General features: G+C 36.6%; 4 protein-coding genes across 5 annotated transcripts; 2 read left to right on the top strand and 2 right to left on the bottom strand.

Moving 5' to 3' along the window:
- Positions 1-1,172: 1,172 nt before the first annotated feature.
- AT2G34890 (CTP synthase family protein) lies at positions 1,173-4,249 on the top strand (the record flags this gene model as incomplete). Its single annotated transcript, NM_129042.1, has 17 exons — positions 1,173-1,290; positions 1,375-1,454; positions 1,541-1,627; positions 1,709-1,759; positions 1,837-1,954; positions 2,034-2,155; positions 2,235-2,318; positions 2,390-2,440; positions 2,529-2,591; positions 2,678-2,794; positions 2,874-2,936; positions 3,005-3,094; positions 3,178-3,216; positions 3,294-3,607; positions 3,677-3,725; positions 3,802-3,976; positions 4,077-4,249. The coding sequence occupies 17 exons, from the start codon at positions 1,173-1,175 to the stop codon at positions 4,247-4,249; spliced, it is 1,794 nt and encodes a 597-aa protein (NP_181035.1).
- Positions 4,250-5,809: 1,560 nt separating this feature from the next.
- Positions 5,810-10,564, top strand: MEE27 (Transcription factor jumonji (jmj) family protein / zinc finger (C5HC2 type) family protein; the record flags this gene model as incomplete). Its single annotated transcript, NM_129041.1, has 10 exons — positions 5,810-5,842; positions 6,315-6,362; positions 6,626-6,673; positions 6,769-6,846; positions 6,933-7,415; positions 8,475-8,702; positions 8,790-9,852; positions 9,942-10,045; positions 10,135-10,320; positions 10,415-10,564. The coding sequence occupies 10 exons, from the start codon at positions 5,810-5,812 to the stop codon at positions 10,562-10,564; spliced, it is 2,421 nt and encodes an 806-aa protein (NP_181034.1).
- A 409-nt stretch (positions 10,565-10,973) lies between these two features.
- MEE26 (hydroxyproline-rich glycoprotein family protein) lies at positions 10,974-11,690 on the bottom strand. The gene has a single exon (NM_129040.4). The coding sequence runs from the start codon at positions 11,623-11,625 to the stop codon at positions 11,275-11,277; it is 351 nt and encodes a 116-aa protein (NP_565794.1). The 5' UTR covers positions 11,626-11,690; the 3' UTR covers positions 10,974-11,274.
- A 486-nt stretch (positions 11,691-12,176) lies between these two features.
- Positions 12,177-14,201, bottom strand: EDA3 (DnaJ/Hsp40 cysteine-rich domain superfamily protein). Of its 2 annotated transcripts, none has more exons than NM_129039.4 (6): positions 14,007-14,201; positions 13,817-13,926; positions 13,274-13,442; positions 12,861-12,953; positions 12,636-12,770; positions 12,177-12,513 (listed from the first exon to the last, which is right to left on the bottom strand). In NM_129039.4, exons 1-5 carry the CDS (start codon positions 14,062-14,064, stop codon positions 12,640-12,642), a joined length of 561 nt encoding a protein of 186 aa, NP_181032.1. In that variant the 5' UTR covers positions 14,065-14,201; the 3' UTR covers positions 12,177-12,513; positions 12,636-12,639. The 2 variants fall into 2 exon arrangements, with proteins under 2 accessions (NP_181032.1, NP_001078004.1); NM_001084535.1 differs by having other exon boundaries at positions 12,247-12,513; positions 12,632-12,770; positions 14,007-14,084.
- Between the last annotated feature and the right edge of the window lie 246 nt (positions 14,202-14,447).

Genomic DNA, 14,447 nt, shown 5'->3' with positions numbered 1-14,447 from the left:
GATTGTTTCCAATCATTCATCTACGCACAATCATTTGCACCCATAATCTACTTTCATGGTCGAATAACTTTTTTTGTAGTTCCCAATAGCTTACATCAAGAGTTTCCAAAGGGCGATTGAAAGTGTCGAAACGATGGGACATTACATAATAGTTTGTGCTATCGTAGTTTCTATCTTTAGCACAAACTTTCCGAGAACTTTCTATGGTTCTATCTTTAGGTTTTAAAAATTTAAGATGACAAAAATGATAACTAGATATTTAATATAAAAAAGGCAAAAGTGTTAAACACATGTCTGGTTGGCCATTCTTCTCAAATCCACCATCATTATATATGTTGTAGATATTTATTTCATAAAAGGTCTAATACTTTAGAATAGATATACAAACATCATTAAAAAGATATTTTAATGCAAATAACTATATGGCTTAAGAAAATCTTAATAAACTTGAAAGTTGCTGGTGACACATCAACAACACTATTATAAACACTACAAAATGTGATAAAAAACAAAATAGACTAAACATAAACTCGAACGACGCGTGGGTTATTTTCTAGTATATATAGTTAATTATCATAAAAAGATAATTTAATGGTTTAATACAAATAACCATATTGCTTAAGAAAATCTTAATCACCATAGAAAGTAGTTATATTCTTACATTAATTTTAAATATATTTAGTTTTTCCACTCTCATAATATTAAATTTAAAGGTATATATTTAAAGTTTTAATTAATTAAGTCGTGCTTGTTTTCTTCTATGGACATTGAAAGCCAAGGGCCATGCCCACTGATTCTCTTCTCTTATATATTGATGCCATTGTTCTTCTCTCAAAGCCCACAAAACAGTTCTGAAATATTTTGGTAAGATAAACCCAAATGTTGGTTTTTATTCCCGCTAATATTAAACTATACGCAAACAGAGATTTTACTTAATAAACAGGGTTCCTCTGTTTCAAAGCTTCTCAGTTTTCTCATTTCTGAGTTTTCTTCTTTCTCTTAAGCCCTCTCTCTCTTACACTCAGTTTTTTGTTTCCCATCTATGTCTCTTGTACTTACATTCTTCTGCCGTCTCTGTGAAATTGGTCGTATTTATTGTATAAGAGCTCTTATATATACCTTTTTCTTATAATCTGGTTTTGGTGACGTTTGTTCAGGGTATAAACTAGAAGATGAAGTACGTACTTGTAACAGGAGGTGTTGTGAGTGGATTAGGGAAAGGAATCACTGCAAGCAGTGTTGGTGTCCTTCTTCAGTCTTGTGGTCTTCGCGTTACTTGTATCAAAATCGGTATCTTTCTTTCGTTGAGTTCAAAATGTATATGATGTTTACTTGTGGGGCACTCAACCTAAAGCCATTTTTTTATATCTCTAGATCCGTATTTGAACTATGATGCTGGAACCATATCCCCTTACGAACATGGAGAAGTGTTTGTCTTGGACGATGGTAGTGAGGTAAAAACAAAACCAACTTGCCTGTGTTTTATCTACCTTTTGTATTCAAACACTTGAAAACGTTTTTGATGGATTTGCAAAAAAAGGTGGATCTTGATCTTGGAAACTACGAGAGGTTTCTAGATACAACATTAACTCGAGATAACAATATCACTTACGGGAAGATTCAGCGGGTAACTACAGAATGTTTATCTTTGATATTATCTGCAACAAGCCCATAACTAAAGTACCTTTGCTGTTGTTGTTTGTCACAGTATGTGATGGAGAAAGAGAGGAAAGGAGATTACTTAGGGGAAACTGTTCAGGTAAATGAAAGTTTCAATATTTCTATTTTGTCATCATAAACTTTGAGTTTTAAGTTTTGGTTGGTAATTGATATTAGATTGTTCCTCACGTCACTGATACAATCCGAGAATGGGTGGAGAGAGTTGCAATGATTCCTGTCGATGGAAAAGAAGGTCCTCCTGATGTTTGCATCATTGAGTTAGGTGGAACTATAGGTAATATTAACACCGAGAATTTCGATTTTCTTTGTTTGCTTCTTCTCTATATAAAACAGAGAAATCTTTGTGTTTGCAGGAGATAATGAATCCAGGCCTTTTGCTGACGCACTTAGCCAATTATCATACAGTGTAGGCCGTGAGAATTTCTGTCTGATCCATGTCACCCTCGTGCCTGTGCTCAGTGTTGTTGGTGAACAGGTTTGTTTATATATTTCTAGAAATGAAGTGTATATATGTGTTTGAGAAACTTCATTTGTTTCGAAATCTCTTATTTCAGAAAACAAAACCAACACAGCACAGTATTAAAGATCTACGAGGCTTTGGTTTGACACCTAATATCATAGCTTGTCGGAGCACAAAGGTTTTAATTTGTTCATCTTGGTCTCTATCTCCTCGTTACATTATAAGAACTCTGTTTTCCTTTGCTTATAGGCACTTGAAGAGAATGTAAAAGCAAAGCTATCTCGGTTTTGCTATGTTCCGGTATGATGCATCTTGTGCTTAGTTCTCCCTTGTCTTTTTTTTCTCCCTCAAATATTGGTTAATCAGCTTCCGCACTTGATGTTTTCAGATTCAGAACATCTTCTCTCTCTGTGATGTTCCCAACATCTGGCACATTCCTCTGTTGCTCAAGGTACGAGTTTTCAACTACCGCGATGATTTTTTTAATAATTTACAAAAATCATCAGAGGTAACACTTGTTTTCGTTTCTTGAAACAGGAGCAGAAGGCTCATGAAGCAATTTCAAAAGTCCTGAACCTTTCTGGTATTGCTAAAGAACCTTCTTTAGAGAAATGGGCATCAATGGTAGAAATTAGTGACGGTTTAAATGTACCCGTAAGTCTCAAATGCGAAAGATTTGTATACTTTGTAGCCTCGATGTCTCTTTCTTGACATCCAAGTAAATGTTTTACAGGTGAGAATCGCTATCGTGGGGAAATATACAGATCTATCAGATGCCTATCTCTCTGTCTTGAAGGTAAACTTATACATCACTTTCTCATGCACATCACAAGGTCTGGTTTAATGACCCTGCTAATTGTTTAGGCCCTCCTCCATGCTTCTGTGGCTTTTCACAAAAAGCTTGAAGTTGATATGGTTCCATCGTGTGATCTCGAAAAGACCAAGAAGCAAGAGGTAAACAAGTCTGATTAATTACATTCATCCTAATTTGCCTCTTCTTGAATACTATGAGACAGAATTGTGTCTTATTTGGGCAGGATTCACGCGCATATGAGGCTGCTTGGAAGTTACTGAAGGTTTGTTTTAACTTTTTTGGCAATCTTTGAGAAGCCTGATGATTCATAAGTCATAACATAGCATATTGGTTCATCAGGACGCAAATGGAGTTCTTCTCCCTGGAGGGTTTGGTGATAGGGGAGTGGAGGGGATGATTCTTGCAGCAAAATATGCCCGAGAAAACAATATCCCTTTCCTCGGTATCTGTCTCGGGATGCAGATCGCTGTCATCGAGTTTGCACGCTCACTTCTCTGCTTGCCTGATGCAAATAGCACAGAGTTTGAACCTGAAACCAAACATCCATGCATCATATTCATGCCTGAGGGCTCCATAACTCATATGGGAGGCACAATGCGATTAGGTTCGAGAAGAGCCTATTTCCATGACAAGGAAAGCAAATCTGCAAGACTGTAAGAAACCATCTTTTGATCTTAATCACTCTGCCATTGCTATACTACTTATGTAAACTATATTTACAGATATGGGAACAAAGAGTTTGTCGATGAAAGGCATCGCCATAGATATGAGGTACGGATATTTGAATACACATTTTGGTTTCTTAGAGCTTGGCCATTTCTTGATACTACTAACTGGTTTCTTGCAGGTGAATCCTGATATGGTTGCAAGCCTTGAACAGGCTGGTCTCTCTTTTGCTGCAAAAGATGAAACTGGGGAGCGCATGGAGATTGTTGAACTTCCAAGCCACCCTTTCTTCATCGGTGCTCAATTTCATCCCGAGTACAAATCGAGACCCAGGAAAGTATCTCCTCTGTTCTTAGGTCAGAGTTCTTGTCATGATTTCAAATAAAACCTCAAAACTATGATCTAATAAAGATATTCAGCAATTTAAAACAAATTACAAATCTTGTATATATCCAGGACTAATAGCAGCATCCTGTGGTGAGCTAGATGCAGTCCTGAATCCAGTTTCCATTCACCAACACAACCAAACAATGTTCTTGGAAAAGAAACAACACATAGGTTGGTCCAAAAAATGTTTTGGTGATAAAAACCAACAAGAAGAAATCTCAGAAACATCTTTTCCTATGTGAAAGATAACAGCTACTTCAGCGACCTTCATCACCATTGATCTGATTTTAAGCTCTTAACACCATAGGATTGGTTCAAGTTCTATCTTTATGGTTGTTTTTATATATATAAATTCTCTTTATCTTGCATTTTCTCTGTCCAGTTGCAATAAGCTCTAGTGTAAGATTTCAGACCTCAATATAACTCTTTTGTTTTTCTTTCTTGAAGAATCAAGAAACATCTTAAATCGAATCTTTTGGCCTTTGATATAATATAAGCTTTCTGTTCAAGTTCTCTATATGATATTTGGTTTGTGACGAAGTATCTGATAAAACATTAAGAGACAAGATTAATCAGGAGAAACACAATCAGTCTTTGATCATTCACCCTTTTGCTCTTTGAACCAAGTTCATATTTTTTTCCATTGAGTAGTATTTTCATGAAATCCAATTTCAAAACACATTTTCAAAACCATGAAGATTGATCCTATTTTGAATCTCATACCAAATAGACCAAACATAACCTAACCAAACCCAAATTTTGAGAAATTCAACCGACTAAACCATGTTTAATGATTATAATTTTCACTAAATATAAGTTATATACAAACAACACATTTTAAACATATTGATAATTTAAACTGTTTATTTATTTAACTTTTATTAATAATTGCCGACAAAGAAAAAAAGAAAAACCAAATTGGAACCGAACCGAACCGAACCGAAATACTCCAATTGAACAGAACCGAAAATTTGAATGAGATGCGAAACCTACGGAAATGCGCGGAAAATCTATTAAAGATGACGAAAGAAGCAAAAAAAAAAAAAAAAATGATGCCACAAACTGTTAATAACATAAAATCTAGGTTAATCGCGTAATTAACTAAAATTAGAAGGAATCGTACGGTGCCGTGGGCTTAGGAGCTTCCGCTGATAGGTTTCTGTTAAAAAAAACAAAACAGTGTGCGTTTTAGTTTGGCGGTTGTTCTCCAACTTCCTCGTCTTCTCACAGAGACAGAGTTTGCTTCCATCTTCTTCTTTGTCTTTCTCTGTCTCTGTCTGATACTCTTATTATTTTTTCTGTTTCGAATTTATTTTTTAATATATAGTTTTCAGAATTAGTAGTTGTCAAATAAATCATGAAATTTAATAATCTAGACACTTTCCGCACAAGTTTTTTCCATCTCTGAAACTCAACCGATCGTTTGAGGTAAAATACTTATATTCCATTTTTTTTTTTTAATTGTTGATGATAGTTTATTTAGTCGATTGGCTTTGTTCTGTGTTGTTTCTCATTACTAATCATTTAAATTTCCCAGTTGGGCTACTTTATTTTCATTTAACTCCCTAATCAAATTTTTATGCCACAATTAGGGATAAGGTGATTTTGAGTTGTGTTTGTGATTGGTATGATATCCTCAGTTTTCTTATCTCTTTATCTGTGAGGTGGAGTATTTCTTAAGTCTGGGTATTTTGTTGATCCCCTGTTTTATTAGGGTTAGGGCTACTAACAACTTTTGTCTTCTCAGTTGTTATTAGAGTCCTTTGGGTTTTGTGGAGTGGAGAGTGATTGGTTCCAATCCAATGGAGCCTTTCAGTGCTGCTCAGAACAAAGAGGTTAGATTCTATATATCTTGCTTTAAGGATAATTCATCCATTTCTCGCATAGTTCGAAAGAATGATTCATCGAATTGATCGATTTGCCTAGTACTAAGGATGATTCATCGATTTATCGCCTCTCGTAGTTTTAAGAATGATTCATCGATATTAATCGCCTAGTTTTAAGAATGATTCATAGATTAATCGCCTCGAGTAGTTTTAAGAATGATTCGTCGATTAATCGCCTCGTTTTAAGGATGATTCATCGCTTAATCGCCTAGTTTTGGTTATCATTTTGGTGTATTACTTATTGCTACATATCTTACTCTAGATTACATACTTGATGTGACAAATATTGAGACTGTAATTGCATCAAGATTTTGGCCTTAAATGACAATCCTTACTCGAATCTTCTGTTTTTGAGATTGAATCTTAATGTTCTCTTGATGTTTTCTAGTCATACCATTTTCCATTTTTTTGGTTTCTTCAGGACAAGGACACTAGCGTAGAACCTCCTCGTAGGCGTTGTCATCGAAAGGTAAAGACCGACCTGACTCTTAGGGCGTAAACTTGGTATCATCAGGACATGGTTTTGTACAGTAGATTGGGTTTTAATTGCACCATGATGTTGGCCTTAAATGACACTCCTTACTTGTTGATTTACTAATATTGATTCTGAGACAACATTTTGTTATTTTGGATTCATTGGAAATAAAACCGAGATTAAATCTTAATTTTCTCGTGATGTTTTTTCTCAAGCATGCCATTTTTCCTTTTCTTTCTTTTTTTTGGTTTCTTCAGAACAAGGGCACTAATGTAGAACCTCCTAGTAGTCCGTATCATCCGAAGGTAAGACCGACCTGTTTCTTGGGAAGTAAGCTTGGTATCAGTCTGATGTAGTCCATAAAAGCCTTACAAATAAACCATTTTTAAACATATGACAGGTTCTTGCTAGATGGGATCCGGCTAATGAAAAGAGGCCAGACATTGGTGAAGCTCCAGTATTCCACCCTACATCAGAGGTACTAATTGTTCATCATCTTGTTTTCAGTTGTTATGTTGATGATTTTGTTCTTTCTTCATTTTTCTTCAACATTTTGGTGTTTAGGAGTTTGAAGATACGCTTGCTTACATAGAAAAAATACGTCCCTTAGCTGAATCATTTGGTATTTGTCGAATCGTGCCACCGTCGAATTGGTCTCCTCCTTGCCGGCTTAAAGGGGATAGTATATGGAAGAATAAAAATTTCCCAACCCGTGTTCAGTTTGTTGACCTGCTTCAGAACAGAGGACCCGTGAAGAAGAAGACACCTAAAGGAAGGAAACGGAAACGAGGAAAATACTCAAGAACCGTCGCCCCCAAGAAACGAAATGGCTCTGTTTCTAAATCAGTTTCTACCCCCAAGGCGACCGAAGAAGAGAATTTTGGTTTCGAATCTGGTCCAGAATTTACTCTTGAGAAGTTTGAGAAATACGCTCAAGATTTCAAAGACTCCTACTTTGAAAGAAAAGACAATGTTGGAGATCCATCTGTTGAGGAGATCGAAGGAGAGTACTGGAGAATCATTGAGAAAGAAACAAATGAAGTTAAGGTACATAAAATGTTCTTCTTTATGGTCGTTATTGTTAAATTATTGAAGAACTTTGGTAAAAGACAGAGGGACTTGACGAAAGAGACAGAGACAGAGTTATGAAACCTGAAACTTCTTTTTTTTTTTTTTTTTTTTTTTTTTTTTTTTTTTTTTTTTTTAAATCTGGAAAACTGAAACCTCTTTAATTGAAAATCTCTTCACTTATGACTCTTAACATAACTACCCTTAAGACAAGACTCTTGATTGTATAAACTTAACAAACATACTTAATTACATAATTAAATCACATTTAGACCAAACTCAATTATAAACTAACCCTCCCTCTTAATTGAGTTTTAGATCTCACACCAAACTTTTTACTCATTTCTTCAACTCTTGTGGTTGAATTTCATTTTTCCCCCGTTTCCAATTTTGAATTGGAACGTTAATACTTCTTTCTAGCCTTGTGAACTTTTTTTCACTTCCTTGGTCATGTGGTTTATGAAACCACTATCCACCAACCAGCCATTTTCTTCCTTGATTTTTGCTGATTCTTCAAATGCACAAAACAATATACGAATTATCATCTTCATCCTGAAGACCCATATGTGCCCTTTCATACTTCTTTGAAAGACACTCTCTTGAAAAATGTCCAACTTTCCCACAGTTGTAACATTCTTTTTGATTCCTTGAACCTTTTTGCCAATAAGCCATCCCCTGTTTCTTACAAAACCCACACCACTTTTGTTCATCTTCTGCTTTAAAACCAGGATTCCCTCCACTTTTTCTAGCATGAAACACACCTTCGGACGTGTTCTCATTCCTTGAAGATACACGATTCTGATCCGCTTGAAGAGTCCCTATCAACTCTGTCACAGGCAGTATGGTAAAATCCTTCGTTTGTTCCATCACTGCCACTATGCTATCGAACCTCGCCGGGAGGGATATGAGAATGTTTTGGACGATTTGATAGTCCGTCTTCTCTTCACCATGAACCTTTAACTGATTTCCTGTAAAAACATTGACGTTTTCACCTTAATTCATCTTCATATTTACATACTCTCTTCTTAATGATTGAAGGTATTGTATGGGACGGATTTGGAGAATCCCATACTTGGAAGCGGTTTCTCCAAAGGGGTAAAAATTCCAACCAGAAGAAATGATATGGATAAATACATATCTTCTGGTTGGAATTTGAACAACCTCGCCCGTCTGCAGGGATCTCTACTATCCTTTGAGGATTGTGAGATCTCAGGGGTTCAGGTGCCATGGCTCTATGTGGGCATGTGCTTTTCAACGTTTTGTTGGGTAAGTTTACATATATCACTATCTAATCATTTTTGTCATTTTGTTTCCTATTTCTCATCTAAATGTTTGATGTTTTGATTGTAACAGCATGTTGAGGACAATCATCTATATTCACTGAACTATCATCACTTTGGCGAGCCAAAAGTATGGTACGGAGTTCCGGGAAGCCATGCAACTGGGCTAGAGAAGGCAATGAGAAAACATCTACCAGATTTGTTCGATGAACAACCTGATCTACTTCATGAACTGGTTACTCAGTTTTCTCCAACGATTTTGAAAAATGAGGGAGTCCCGGTTTATCGAGCTGTTCAGAATGCAGGGGAGTATGTTCTAACATTCCCTAGAGCATATCATTCGGGTTTCAACTGCGGATTCAACTGTGCAGAAGCGGTGAATGTGGCTCCGGTTGATTGGCTGGCTCATGGACAGAATGCTGTGGAAATATATAGCCAAGAGACTCGGAAAACGTCTCTATCTCATGACAAAATTCTCCTTGGAGCAGCTTTTGAAGCTGTTAAGTCCCTCTCAGCACATGGGGAAGATAATACAAAAAGGTTCAGCTGGAAGAGATTCTGTGGGAAGGACGGTATCATAACTAAGGCCATCGAGGCACGGTTACGGATGGAAGAAAAAAGAATTGAGGCTCTTGGAAATGGTTTCAGCTTGGTAAAGATGGATAAAGACTTTGATTCAAACTGTGAAAGGGAATGCATCTCTTGCTTTAGTGACTTGCATCTCTCTGCTACTGGCTGCAAGAATTGCTCATCTCTCGAAGAATATGGTTGCACGAAACACGATATTTGTTCATGTGAAGGGAAAGACCGTTTCATTTTTCTTCGTTACACCATAGATGAGTTAAGCTCATTGGTAAGAGCATTGGAAGGTGAATCAGATGATCTAAAAGCTTGGCTTTCCAAAGTCATGGAAGGTTGTTCAGAGACTCAGAAGGGAGAATCTAGTGGGATTATCGTTAAGGAAAAGCAGGTACAAGAAGAATGTTTTGATCTGAATGGTGAGTGTAATAAATCTTCTGAGATATGTGAGGATGCATCCATCATGGACTTAGCTGCTTATCATGTTGAACCTATAAATCTTGGGTTCTTGGTCGTGGGAAAGCTTTGGTGTAACAAGCATGCTATATTTCCAAAAGGTGCATCTCCCTAAACCCTTTTTTTAGCTTAAAGAATATAATTGATTCATGTGTCGAAAGAGCTTAAGAGTCGGTTTGTTTTTTTACAGGGTTTAAGAGTCGTGTTAAGTTCTATAACGTGCAAGATCCAATGAGAATAAGCTATTACGTCTCTGAGATTGTAGATGCAGGACTTCTGGGTCCACTCTTCAAGGTAATAAACCTTTTTAAGGTTCTTATTATTAGTTGGTGCTACGCTTGGAAAAACTAAAACCTGCCTTACATTGTTGTTTATCATTTCAGGTTACTTTGGAAGAATCTCAAGACGAGAGCTTCTCTTATGCCTCACCTCAGAAGTGCTGGGAAATGGTGTTGCTTAGAGTTAAGGAAGAGATCATGAGACGCAGCAACCAAAAACAAGATGTCCATATGTTGGAAAGCATCGATGGGTTAAAAATGTTTGGCTTTCGCTCTCCGTTTATTGTTCAGGTAATTTTAAGTAATCGAGTCAACCTAGGTCTTGTTTGATACCCCGGGTCCATGATATTTTTCTTACACAGCTTATGATCATCTTCATCTACAGGCCACTGAGGCTCTTGACCCGAACCATGGCCAAGTGGAGTATTGGAACCATAAGAATGAGAAGGATTCGCTGGAAATGAAAGATTGCTTCATGTCAAATTCTTCCCAGAGCTTAAGCAAAGCAAGACTTTTTGGGGTTGATTTGAATTGAATTCTTGAAGAGGAACACTCGTCAAGAATGCCAGAGACAATGTTGTTAGACAGGAACTCAACAATTTTTCTTTACCCTGATGATTTTTCTTAGAATTGTTTCAGTACATTGTTTGTCTCATCAGGCTCTGATGACCAAACTGTAATTTGTTGCTACCATTTTCCAAAATACTCATAAGTTGCATGATGTTTGACTTTGAAAGTTGCATGATGTAACAAATTCTAAAACACCATTTTCCAAATCCTTTGCGTAAGTTTTCACTTTGTTTTTGTCTACTCAAATTAAAATAGAATAGAGAAGCAATAAATTTTTAAAAAACTAGGAAGGACACAATTTTCTAAAGATTAGAAAACCTACGATTTAAAACTCTCTTTTCCCTCAAGTTTGTATAAATTAGTTTCCAATCTCTCTAAACTTTATGAACTATATAAAAAAACAATATTAATTAGAATTAAATAAAACTTTTAAAACAACACATGCAACTTGAGCCGTTCTCAAATACAATGTTGACATCCTCAAATCGATCGGTCCTTTATTTCTTAGATCAACATTGTGTTACATTTACACAAACACAAGTACACAACATATCTTTATTAAAATTTTCATTAAAAACCAGTATTATATCATCGAGTACACATGATGATTATCGAAATTACCATGAGATTATTCCAACGGGATAACTAACATTATAACGGCGCTAACGTATACGTTCACAGAGGTGGCGGTGTGAGGAATGGCAGGGGAGGAAACGTAAAGCCAGGGAAACCAGGAAGGGATGGCGCCGGAGGTGATGTCGGAAACGGAAACGGAAATGGTAAACGTGGGATATTTCCAGGGAACGGAGAAGGTACAAACGGCGGAAAAAGTGACGGTAACGGAGGAACACCGCCAAATGGCAAGCCCGGTGGAAACGGTAGGTTGTTAGCTTCGTCGGTAGTGGTGGTGACTACTTCATCACTCGGCTTCTGATCAGTAAGACGACGAGCGACGGTTGTTTCCGGCATGAGGTGGAAGATCAAGATTAGGGTTAGGGCTACACTGATGAGTGATGAAGAAGCCATAATTTGTTTTGTATTTTTTGCTTATATGCTTTTGTGTCTGTTGTCTAGTGACTATCTAGTGTTAGTATATATAGGCCTATATTTCCATTAATTTATTTTTTCACACCCAACGTACTTCTTATTGATTTACAAACACAATTAATTGGTGCCAATAGTTGTATAACATCGAATGTACCGAACTCGAAAATAAGTAAACTGATTTAACAAATGCATGTGTATCGCATGTTGGCTGTTGCATAATTTCCAATATAACATTGGTACATTTAACATGAAAATTAGTTGAAAAATATCAAAAAGAGAAACATGAAAACTGACTAGTTAAATACTAATAAATATAGAGGCATGCACATGAACATGTGTCTCTCATGCAGCTTGGTTAGAGCTCATTGAATTCGACTAATGATTTCGAAACCAGCTGTATGTTTACATCTTTACATATTCTTCTTAACCTTCACATTTCACTATATCCTCTTTATTTGTTATGCTTACCGGTATTAGTCCAACTAGACTGATTGCTTTTTAGTATGAAATGATGTTGATGTAAGGAATATTATGGTTCCAGGAAATATGAAATAGTTGTGTGATTGAGTAGATGTGTGTGTAGTTAGGTCTAAAGAGAATAATCAAAGTGTGTGATTCTATATGCCTAAATGCATAGGTGAGTGAGTGAGTATCTTAGTCGAAACTGATTCGTCTAGTCTGTATGGGGAAGAAGGAAAGTTTTATGTTTATAGAATTTACAACACAAACCTAGCAGCATTATAAAAACATGTTGAATTCGATACATTCTTCTATAGCTTTCCATGCATCCTCAATGTGTAAGTTTTCATCCGCTTCTATCATCATGTCTACTGGCTCTGTGCTTAAAATCATATTTGCAGTAACAATCTGCAACCATTTCAAGAGATGGAAAGATAAGAGAGAGGAACACGCTTGTCCTCACCAAGCTTTTAATTCGTGAACCCAATAATCTCAAATGTGAAGTTGTAGTAAAAAGGACCTATACCTACCTTCTCATGAATCAGGAAGAAGCCGACCATTGTACATCTTTTCGAGTAGCTCACGAGCACCAGGCCTTCTAAGAAGGCCTTTGTTGTTTGGTAAACCTGTACCTAAACAGACCGGACAAACAAGCTTACCTCGACCTGTTTGCAATAGAAGCCACCAACTAATCAGGAAATTTCAAGTGTTACGAAACCAAACAAGACTAAAGAGATATCGGGAAGGAAACAAACCGTAACAGTTTGGACATTCCGTAAACTCATATACATCTTTCGCACGTTTTCGGTTGAGAGCTTTCCATTTTCCTGTACCACCACACATATCACCTATATCATAACAAAATCCAATTAAACCAAATGGGTATCAGTAGTAAGCTCATGAGGCATTTTGCATCATATCAAATGGAAACAGAGAATCATTACGAACTTTTCACATAGGAAGGTGTCTACGAAAACTATTATCAAGAGTTCCATATGTTTGTTGTTAAAAGTCACAATCAGGTCTTATATCTTTCAATCTTAAGCTATAAGACCCTACAGATTCTAAAGAAACACAAGGCAAATATACTATACAATATACGTTTAAGGATATGTTTCTATATCAGAGTTCCAGATAAGAAACTAAAACAAAAGAACTTGTCACTCACAAAGAACAGCACCACTGCCCTGGCAGTTACGACATGAACCTCCTGGTTTCTTGTCTAAAGCGGCTGCGCTTTGTACAGAGACAAAGGTATAAGAATTGCTAATTAAAGCTGCAGATGCGCACACACATGCCGTCATCCACTGTCTCCGTGACACTGATTTCTGATCTCCCTGCAGCCAAGAACACAAGCCACATAAGTTGACAGCAGAAATTAAGACTAAGAACTAATGAAAGCAGTTGCATAGATAGCTATACACTGAGAACTACAACTAGATCATTGAAGAGTAACAAAGACATACTAGTGTTGATGTACCAATTTTTGTAGCAGAAGAACTAAAGACTAAGACTTTAAAAAATTTCTTAGCATAGCTACTTAACTAGAGAACATAACCAATCAACTAGCTGATTTCAAGGTAAACTATTAGTAGTCAAAACGATCAATTAGAAACCTTTTGCAGCTGATACAAATGCTTGGAATAAGAAAAAAGATACGGACTTTAACACACAGAACCAACAAGAATGTAAGGCATCTTGTATTATTAACCTGGGCTTTGTGGGTAGTCTCTGAGGAAGAATCCGAATCGTTGGAGTCGAAGCTCTGATTCTCCGGGCATGATTTCGCAAGAACACGAACTCGATTCCGGTTTGGTGCAGCTAACAGAAACGATGCGGGTAAGAAAGAGGATAATATAAACAATGTCGGAAAGGAACAGATAGAGAGATAGAGATGTTACATAGAAACGGAGAAGCAGGCGAAGGGAGTGCGAAGAGATGAGATGATGATGCCGCCATTTTTTTCAGTCTGCGGTCATAATTTTACTGGCGAACCAGAGGACCCGAACCATCTATAGGATGTTTCTGATATTTACGTTTTGGTACACATAGTTTGATTAGTTTATTAGATTGGTACATTTTCTCTTCAATTTCAATTTTTGATCCATTATAACTTGACCTCTAAATGTAGTAGAGTAAGTCTTAAAAGGCCGCTAGCCTGTTAGGCCTGCTCCAAGACGGCCCCGAAAAGACTTAAAAAGGGTTAGGCTTTGACTTTGATTATGACTTTTTCATGATGAATTATTCTCTCACATTTTTAATACAAAGAACATGTGCTTGTTCAGGTTAGTGGTGTTTTATTAGTCTTCTGACTTGTGGTGATCTTTGTACGATTCAAATTT

Source organism: Arabidopsis thaliana, chromosome 2, assembly GCF_000001735.4.
Source record: "Arabidopsis thaliana chromosome 2, partial sequence".
Taxonomy (NCBI): domain Eukaryota; kingdom Viridiplantae; phylum Streptophyta; class Magnoliopsida; order Brassicales; family Brassicaceae; genus Arabidopsis; species Arabidopsis thaliana.
Note: the sequence above shows the minus strand (reverse complement) of the source record. Positions and strands in the feature narration are given on the sequence as shown.